The 10468-nt window shown below is 47.5% G+C and overlaps 1 protein-coding gene across 1 annotated transcript; it reads left to right on the top strand.

The window, feature by feature from the left end:
* Window positions 1–8771: 8771 nt before the first annotated feature.
* LOC141129679 (histone H1.5-like) lies at window positions 8772–9607 on the top strand. The gene has a single exon (XM_073617773.1). It carries the CDS (start codon window positions 8801–8803, stop codon window positions 9467–9469), a length of 669 nt encoding a protein of 222 aa, XP_073473874.1. The 5' UTR covers window positions 8772–8800; the 3' UTR covers window positions 9470–9607.
* Window positions 9608–10468: the final 861 nt, after the last annotated feature.

The raw sequence follows: 10468 nt of genomic DNA on the forward strand, positions 1-10468 counted from the left end.
TGCTGTACTTGAGACCTTTGCTCCTTAGTTGGGCCTTGACATGGTCGAACGATCTGCGTTGTCGTTGTGTTTTGATGGAGAAATCCGGAAATAACATAATCTTCACATTTTCATGTCGTAGTTCTCCGATCTTTCTAGCCTCTCTGAGAACGAGATCCCGGTCTCTAAAATTCAAAAGGCGGAAAATAAATGTACGTGGCGGAGAGCGCCAGGCGAGGCTTGAAGCGGACGGCATCCTGTGAGCCCGCTCGACTGCAAAGTGAGGGGAGAATGGCGCCTGCGGGAGGAGCGTACGCAGCAACTGCTCTGCATAGGTCTCTCCTTTCAGCCCCCTCCGGGAGACCCACCATGCGTGAATTGTTCCGCCGGTTCCTATTTTCCTGATCTTCTGCTCGGAATTTGATCGCCTTCATTTTAACCTGTAACGTGCGGAGGGAGGCGAAATGTTCCCTGACCGTGTCTTCTGTCTCCCCCACTCTCCGCTCCGCTTCATTTAATCTATCCCGGTGCTTATCCATGTCCCGCCTAATAAGGCCCATTTCAAGCTGCATCTGCTCGATCTTAGTGGTCAGTGTTGTTTGGCAGCCCGTGATAGCTTGCATGAGCACCTGGAACTGATCGACTCCCAGCTGGGGCGACTCAGCCTGCTCCGTCTGGGACGCCATGTTGGTGTAGGCCGTCCCGCACGCACCTCTGGTTGTTGGCGGGGTCCTAGGAGCCTGCTGCCTCTTCCTTTGGGAACCGGAGCTTCCCCTTCTCATACCCGCCTGCTTTCTCTACCTCCCGGTAGTGTTAGAGCGAGGATATGTCCCCTATAAACGGATGAATTGTCGGCTGAGAACGGAGCTCCCTTCCCACACGTCCTATCTGGTCGCCATCTTGACCACGCCCCCGGCTGCTACAGTATTTACAATTAGTGTACTGTGTCCTCTGCACAGTGTGCACCTAAAGCTACCTGAAGACAATTGCTGGTGTTCTCATACTAATAATACTACAGGCAGGCAGTTGATTCTGCTAGCTGCAGTATCAGTATATATATATGCATCCCAGCTTTGTGCAGCTACATCTCACTGCAGGCCATTAGTATGTCTGGAAGGCCAACAAAGAGAGGCAGACTGTCACAAGCCAATAAAAGAGGGCAAGCAGGCTCTGTGTCTAGAGGCAACAGTGCTGGTCGTGGAGACGGTACATCCTCATCAGCACGTGGCCGTGGGACACGCGTGTCCTTTTTTTCAGCAGCTGGCCGTATTAAGCCGCAACACGCGGAAGACTTGGTAAAGTGGATGACCAAGCTGTCCTCATCCTCCTCATCCTCTCTCACCCAGGCTCAGAGTACTTTGTCTGGCAAAGCAGCTGCCAATGCGGCCTCTTCCCTTGGCTCAATGGCATCAGTCACTCCTTCTCTAGCCCCACCATGTCCTCCTGAGGAGTCCCCCGAACTGTTTGACCACAGTGTTGGGTACATGCTCCAGGAGGATGCCCAGCATTTTGAAGGCTCCAATGATGGTACCCAGCTAGAGGAAGGCAGTAACGTGAGCCCAGAGAGAGGGGGTGCCCAAGAAGGACAGCAATCTGCCAGTCATGTTCCCCCAGCTGCAGCATACTGCCAGCTTTGCTCCAGTGATGAGGAGGGAGGGGATGATGAGGTCACTGACTCCACATGGGTGCCTGATAGGAGAGAGGAGGAGGAGGAGGAAGCACATCACCAACAAGGCAGGATGCCCTCCAGGGGCCAGCTTAAGGGCAGCACACTGACTGCATCACACTGCAGAGCTCCACATGTGCAGGGCGCTGCTGTCTCTGCGCGTTATTCCAAAAGTTCTTTGGTGTGGGCCTTTTTTGAGACGAGTGCATCAGATCCCACCGCTGCTATTTGCAACATATGTCTCAAGCGTATCTCTCGTGGCCAAAACATCTCCCGCTTGGGCACCACATGCTTGACCAGACATATGTTGACCTGCCATGCAGTTTGTTGGCAAGCGTACCAAAAGACCCACACCAAAGAACAAAGAGGACCTCTCCTTGCTCCTCATCAGCTGGGATCTCCAACCCCACTATACCTTCAGTCCTCTCTGAGTCCTGCACTGAGAGAAATGAAGGTGTAGAATTAGGTGTGTCACAGCCAAGTACTTGGGGGCAATCTGCTATTGGTACACCAACGTCAGATTGTACCAGGCAAATTTCCCTGCCCCAGCTGCTGCACCACAGAAAGAAGTTTGCTCCCAGCCATCCACATGCCCAGCGGTTGAATGCTAGCTTGGCTAAATTGCTAGCACTTCAACTGCTGCCTTTTCAGTTGGTAGACTCTGCCCCCTTCCGTGAGTTTGTGGAATGTGCGGTTCCTCAGTGGCAGGTTCCCAAACACCAATTTTTCTCACGGAAGGTGATTCCAGCTCTCTACCGGCATGTGGAAGGCAATGTCTTGGCCTCGCTGGGCAGGGCGGTCAGCGGTATGGTGCATATTACCGCTGACGCATGGTCCAGCAGGCATGGACAGGGACGTTACCTATCTTTCACCGTGCACTGGGTGACTCTTCTGGCAGCTGGGAAGGATGCAGGACAGGGTGCAGTAGTGTTGGAGGTTGTTCTGCCACCACGCCTCCAAAATACTACTAGTAGTGATTCTGCCACACCTCTCTCCTCCACCCCCACCTCTTCTTCTTCCTACATGGCATCTTCCTGTGATTTGACTTCGGAACCAGCGGTGCTCCGTAGGCGTTCAAGGGGCTACGCAAGCACGCAGGCCAAAAGATGCCATGCGGTGCTTGAGCTGGTGTGCTTGGGGGACAGGAGCCACACTGTGGCAGAGATCCTGTCAGCTCTGCAGGGGCAGGTTCAGAGGTGGTTGACGCCACACCAGCTTAAGCCAGGAATGGTGGTTTGCGACAATGGCACCAACCTCCTCTCTGCCCTCCGACAGGGACAACTGACCCATGTGCCCTGTTTGGCTCACGTCCTTAACTTGGTGGTACAGCGGTTCTTGGGCAGGTACCCGGGCTTACAGGATGTCCTGAGGCAGGCCAGGAAAGTCTGTGTGCATTTCCGCAGGTCGTATAATGCCAGTGCTCGGCTGGCTGACCTCCAAAAGGAATTTAACCTGCCCAAGAACTGCCTAATCTGTGACATGCCCACCAGGTGGAACTAAACGTTGGCCATGTTGCAGCGGCTGCACACGCAGCAGAGGGCCATCAATGAGTACCTGTGTGACTATGGCACCAGGACAGGGTCAGGGGAGCTTGTTTTTTTTTTTCCCATGCCAGTGGGCCATGATCAGGGATGCATGCACTGTCCTGTCACCATTTGAGGAGGCCACGAGGATGGTGAGCAGTGACAGTGCATGCATTAGTGACACTGTCCCCCTTGTCCACCTGTTGGAGCACACACTGCATGGAATAATGGACAGGGCACTTGAGGCAGAACAGAGGCAGGAAGAGGAGGACTTTCTTAGCTCTCAAGGTCCCCTTTGTCCAGACAGTGTTCCTGCGTGCCCGCCGATCACACAGGAAGAGGAGGAGGAGGAGGAGGAAGAGATGGATTGTGTCAGCATGGGGGTGGAGCCTGGCACTTAGCATCAGCAGCAGTCTTTAAGGGATCATTTACAGTCCCAAGAAACCCATGGAATTGTACATGGCTAGGAGGAGGTGGCTGCGGATCATGTCGTCCTTAGTGACCCAGAGGACTTCCGGACCGAATGCCTCAGCAAACCTAAGCTGCATGGCCTCCCTGATCCTGCAAAGCCTGCGGAAGGATCCTCGTATTTGTGGTATCAAGGAGAGGTATCAATACTGGCTGGCAACCCTCCTTGATCCACGTTACAAGGGTAAGGTTGCGGACCTTATCTTGCCGTTGCAGAGGGAGCAGAGGATGAAACATCTTTGGGAGGCCTTGCAGAAAGGTCTGTGCAACGTGTTCCCAGAGACTGGGAGGTTACAAACTCCTGTTCCTGGACAACGTGTTGCTGAGGCTTCGGTCAGTCAAAGAAGGAGCGGTGGAGAAGGTGGCCATCTGACCGATGCGTTCAGACAATTTTTTAGTCCTCAGCCCCAAGGTATGATCGGTTCCAGCAACCATCACCAGCGTCTGTTTTACATGGTGCAGGAATATCTAGGGGCAGGATCTGACTTGGACACTTTTCCCACCAAAAATCCTCTGGGTTACTGGGTCTTGAGGATGGATCACTGGCCAGAGCTTGCACAGTATGCAATTGAGCTACCGGCCTGTCCTGCATCCAGCGTTCTTTCGGTACGCACATTCAGTGCTGCTGGAGGTTTTGTAACCGATCACAGGGTGTGCCTGTCCACCGACCCGGTCGATTGACTGACCTTCATAAAAATGAATCAGTCTTGGATCACCACCAGCTACCAAGCACCTGATGCTTGGTGATGATACTAATAAAAAAAAAAAAATATATATATATATATATATATATATATATATATATATATATATATATATATATATATATATATATATATATATATATATATATATATATATATTTTTTTTTTTTTTTTTTAGTCAGATCCCTTCGAGACTGCATATTCTGATGCTGAGTGACTATCCTGTTATGCTGAGTGACTATCCTCTTCCTCCTCAATGATCATGCTGATAGCTTGTAAGAATATTTTTGGTTTTGGGCGCCGCCACCAGTGGCTAAGGCCCAATTTTTCAGCCCCCGTTTAACAGGGGCGTGTAATTACAATTTTTGATGCAATACTTTGCAGCAGGGCTCGTTCCTGCGCTCCAACTAGAGTATCTGTGAGGGGTTGCAGTGTTGTGGCACCAGCATCAGTGCCTCTTCCTCCACAATGATCATGCTGATAGCTTGTAAGAATATTTTTGGTTGTGGGCGCCGCCACCAGTGGCTAAGGGCCAAATTTTCATCCCCTGTTTAACAGAGGGTTGTAATTACAAATGTTGATGCAATATTTTAAAGGAGGGCTCATTCCTAGAGTATCTGTGAGGGGTTGCAGTGTTGTGGCACCAGTGCCTAAGGCCCAATTTTTCTGCCAATTTTTTAATATTTTGCAGCTGCCCATTTCTGCGCCCACCAAGAGTAACTGTGAGGACTTACAGTATTGTGACACCAGCACCACCGCCACCAAAGGCCCAATTTTTCTGACCCTGTTCAACAGGGGCATGTAATTACAATTCTTCATCTAATATTTCACAGAAGAGCCCGTTCCTGCGCCCACCAAGAGTAACTGTGAGGGCTTACAGTGTTGTGGCAACACCAACACCTAAGGCCGCAATTTCTGCAGAGTATATAGGGCAGGCCCCTACTTTCATACATCCAACTTACAAACGACTCCTACTTGCAAACGGAAGGAGACAACAGAAAGTGAGATGAAATCTACCCCTAGGATAGGAAATTCTCTCCTGTAAGAGTTAATATGGGAAAAACATGTCTCCTCTCCACTGATGCTTTATCACCAATCCTTGTTTAACTAAAACCCCCAAATTGTCAAAAAACATTTGTCATTGGGACAGAAAGTGAGGTAAAATCTTCTGAAGAGGTGCACAGACAGCAAAACAAATGTCACAGGGGTGATAACCCTTCCCTATGTTTTCCAAAAAGCTTAAAAATAGATTTTTAGTCTGGAGCTACACTTTAAAAATGCACCTGTTCAAAATTACAAACAGATTCTACTTAACAACAAACCTACAGTCCCTGTCTTGTTTGCACCGTCTGCATACTGCTGTTCAGAAGGCCTGGGGCCTCACACCTTTCCTTTTTTTTAAATTGGGTGCGGGGTTCCCCTTAATATCCATACAAGAACCCAAGGGCCTGGTAATGGACTGGGGGGTACCCATGCCGTTTGTCTCACTGATTTTCATCCATATTACCGGGACCGGACATTACATTAAAGCCGTAAGCAGTTTTAAATGACTTTTATTCCTTTAAAAATGTCATTTTGTGCTGGGACTGTACTAATCACGGGAAACACGCGCCACTTTACAGGCATACTATAGACACCCCCCAGGTACAATATTTAAAGGAATAGTTCACTTTTTTTTTCACTTTAAGTATCATTAAAATCACTGCTCCCGAAAAATCGTCCGTTTTTAAAACTTTTTTTTGCATTGATACATGTCCCCTGGGGCAGGACCCGGGTCCCCAAACCCTTTTTAGGACAATACCGTGCAAATTAGCCTTTAAAATTAGCACTTTTGATTTTGAACGTTCGAGTCCCATAGACGTCAATGGGGTTCTAACATTTGTGCAAATTTTCGGTCCGTTCGAAGGTTCTGGTGCGAACCGAATCGGGGGTGTTCGGCTCATCCCTAATGGAGAGGTGTGTGGTCATTATCACATTGTTCTCCCATAGAGATCAAACTTTCTGTTATCTATATTTACAATCAGATCTCCCGATAACAATGTATGCGGGGCTCCTTGTATGGAGAAGTGGATGTCTTTGTGTTGTATAGTGGAAATGAGCCACCCACATACCACACATCAGAGCTGTGACTTCATTCTAACCATGTACAAAATGATTCTGGATTATTCGATGGGCTTTGCTGGCCAGGTACATCTACCCCCCCCCCCCCTATAAAAAAAACAAAAAAAAAACAAAAAAAAACAAAAAACAAAAACAAAAACAAAAAACAAACAAAAACAAACAAACAAAAAAAAAAAAATGTCAAGTATCTAGATGGCCGCTTGTGTTTCCAATTCACTACTAGATCCCCAGACATTGTTCTGGTTCAGCTACAAAAGTCTACATTGTAAAACACAATTTGGGAATTAGGAAGGAAAACATTACAACGAATCACATTGTATCTCTTCCCAGATCTCAGTACAGATGCCATGTATCTTGTGACCGCCAGGTGTCAGTGTTGCACCTTCATTTGGAATAGAGTGGGATCCATTTTTTTTATTCCTTTTTATTGAATATTGTCAGTGATCAGAGTAAATCTCCACCCTGGTATAAAACAACTTACAGGATTTACATAACAGCAACATGGTTCATGTGTGGTATTTGTGTACCGCAAGTATGGAAAATAGAGCAACTCCTCCAGTCCACGAACTAAGGGGTGCCCCAGTTGGATGGACAGGTCCTCTTTATGGATATATTGGTGGTCTTTTCAGTCCCAGTGTCTCCCATCCCCCTATGTGATAGTATTGGTCAGGTGACAGGTCCTCTTTATGGAGATATTGGTGGAGTCGTGCTAATTAGGATACAGTGGAGAAGTGCTATTCAGGATATAGAGGAGCGATGCTTTTGTACATACGGTGGTCCGGTGCTATTAATGATAGGAAGGAGAGGTGTGCTATATATTGAGTATAAATTAGAATAAAGTTGGGGGAGGAGGCGGACATCATGTGTCAAGTTTATTGGATTCTATCTATCTATCTATCTATCTATCTATCTATCTATCTTTCTATCTTTTTCCTTTCTTTACAATAATCTAGTAGTTATTTAGAATTCATATCTTGGTCTCTGGAGATTTATTGTATTATGAGATACATGTACTTTCCATGTGATTGGGATCATTGGATCAGTGAAAGTTTTTAGCGCTGTATATTTTCAGGATTAGCCGGAATTCATCCACACTAGTAGATCGGGGCTCTGGGGGATACAGAGGAGAGGAGATATTGAGGATACAGAGAAGAGATGCTATCTAGGGAAAGGAGGAGCGGACCTAACTGGGATACAGAGGGGAGATGATAATGGGGTAAAGGGGATCTAATATTTAAATCTCTAAGTTCAATTCTTTTGGTGAATTCCCTTTACTTTTAGTTTTCTTTGGATCTGAGAGGAAGGGAACACCCTGAAATCTTGTCCTGGAGAATGTTAACAGAATAAAATACGTTTTGTGGTCAGTATGCATGTTTTTATTTTAGTAGCCTAGAAATAAATCCACCCCTCACTAACCTACAAATAGCCAATATTTACTATCACGATTCACCTAAAGCTACACTATATTAGGATTTTCAGCAAAATTCTTGTTACTGAAATGATCTCTTGGGGGATCCAATGCTGATGGATTGACTCTTTGATCACCAAAACAATAAACTTATATTCTAGATAGAAGGATTCAAAGCAAGCATTGCACCCGCGTAGGATATATAGCTGTGTAGTAAAAGTGATCGATAAACATACTCAAAGTATCTGGATAACAATATATGTATCATGATGACCAGATAATGATACATAGCACATAAAACATGACATTGTGTAATCAGCTGAGACATTTGTATGTATAACAATATCTGCCATCACATCACACAAGGATCTCATGTCACCGGCTGATGTTTTTGTTCCAGGCTCCTTCTACTCAGCTATAGATGAGCAGAGTTCTGTATTAGGGGGAAATGTTTCCCGATGGTCACTCTTCACTCATCTAATGTGAAGATCATTCTAGTGGGAGATGTGAGAAGATTGTTTTCTGGGTAGAATTTGTGTAGAAAACAAGATAGAAGGAAGAATGGGACACACACTCAGGAGGATGGCTGTGTTTGCAGCCCCTGTGTTCAGCCTCCTCAGCAGCTCCTGACAGCTGTAAGTGACCCCCCGATAAGTGACAGTCCAGTGAGCAGATCGGGTCCCCGATGAAGATCGGACATCGTTCTATTCCAGAATAAAATCATTTTTCTCTCTGCCCGGAAAACACAACAAGAGAGAGAAGATTCCCTATTACTGAAGTAAGAGTGGTGGGCGTGTCTAATGTGTAACCAATAGGAGTGCAGACAGCGTGTTGTGTACCAACCAATAGAAATGACGATCGTACTGTATAAAGGCAGAGCGCTCGGATCATCGTATTATGAACGTTTTGTAAACCTTTCTGAAGAGGAATCATGACGGAGACTGAAAGCGCCCCAGCCGCCGCTCCTCCAGCGGAGCCCGCCGCCAAGAAGAAGCCGGCCAAGAAGGCAGCAGCCGGAGGAGCCAAGAAAGGCAGCAAGAAGCCGTCCGGTCCCAGCGTGTCCGAGCTCCTCGTCAAAGCCGTGGCCGCTTCCAAAGAGCGCAGCGGGGTCTCCCTGTCCGCCCTCAAGAAGGTCCTGTCCGCCGGAGGATACGATGTGGACAAGAACAACAGCCGCCTCAAGATCGCCATCAGGGGGCTGGTGACTAAGGGGACCCTCGTCCAGGTCAAAGGACACGGCGCCTCCGGATCCTTCAAGATCAACAAGAAGCAGGAGGACAAGGCGGCAGGCGCCAAGAAAAGCACTAAGAAGCCATCGGCTGCAGCCAAGTCCCCCAAGAAGCCGGCCGCCAAGAAGCCAGCCAAGTCCCCCAAGAAGAAGACCACCACCAAAGCCCCCACCGCAGCCAAGAGCCCCAAGAAGGCCGCCAAGAAACCCGCAAAAAAGCCTGCAGCTGCCAAAGCCAAGAAGGTGACAAAGAGCCCCAAGAAGCCCAAAGCTGCAGCCAAGCCGAAAAAAGTCGCCAAGAGTCCGGCTAAGAAGGCGGCTAAACCCAAGACAGCAGCCAAGCCCAAGAAGGCCGCTCCAAAGAAGAAATAATCCCCACCGGAGAGACCTCCTTTCATCTACACCCCCCAAAGGCTCTTCTCAGAGCCACCCACCTCCTCCTGACAGAGCTCTACATACACACAGCGACCAGGGGGGGCCGCATTAGAAGTCCTCCATACAGAGCAATGTGACCACCTTACCCAATCCCCTCTATAGAATAATATAGAATACAGCGGGAGATCCGATCACAGGACTCTTCACATGAGATCCGTCATTGATACAAAGGATAGCTTCAGGTATCCCCCCCCCCCCCAATATATATATACATATACACTTCTGTGGTGCGGATTGGAGACAATTTTCGCACTGGGAGATCTCCCCAGGGAGGTGGAGTAAGAATGATCAGCGACAAGATCATTGTGTTATGTGGGCAATGTACTCTTTACTAAATAAATATCCAGTTACAGATTTACCATCCCCAGGTCTAGCGGCCCCGATATCACATTCGGAGGGAAACGGATACATTTCAGGTTCCATGTCAGAAATTTCATTATAAACGCTCTCATTGGTTGACAGATGAAGCACAGGCTGTTATGATTGGCGGAGTTGGAAATTTTCAAACTGCCCGCCATAATTTCAGTTTTCCATTATGCAACAATTACCCCCCCCCCCCATCCATGGGCGGTAGAGAATAATGGAACAAAAAAAAGGGAGTTCCCCGGATTTTTTCACACAATACTGGATGAATTGTTCCTTCTAGTCTCTCCATTTGTGATGGATTGATGTTGGAAATAATTGTATCAATAAATGACAATCTAACACCGCACTCAAAGATAATTCTCTTATTCTCATGAGCCCCCATTGTACAAATATGGTCCCCCCGGCCAAACATTCATAATCCCTTCAGAGAAACCATAAAGTAGAAGAAATGTTCACCGATATAAGGCGGTAGTGTTGAAATAAAATGAGAAAAGGGACTTGGCAGTTTTTTTTCCTAGTCAGCCTTCATATTTCCAGACGGGTCTCTGGAGAGATGAGAAGTGATGGATA

The sequence above is a fragment of the Aquarana catesbeiana genome, linkage group LG02 (assembly GCF_042186555.1).
Source record: "Aquarana catesbeiana isolate 2022-GZ linkage group LG02, ASM4218655v1, whole genome shotgun sequence".
Classification (NCBI taxonomy): Eukaryota; Metazoa; Chordata; class Amphibia; order Anura; family Ranidae; genus Aquarana; species Aquarana catesbeiana.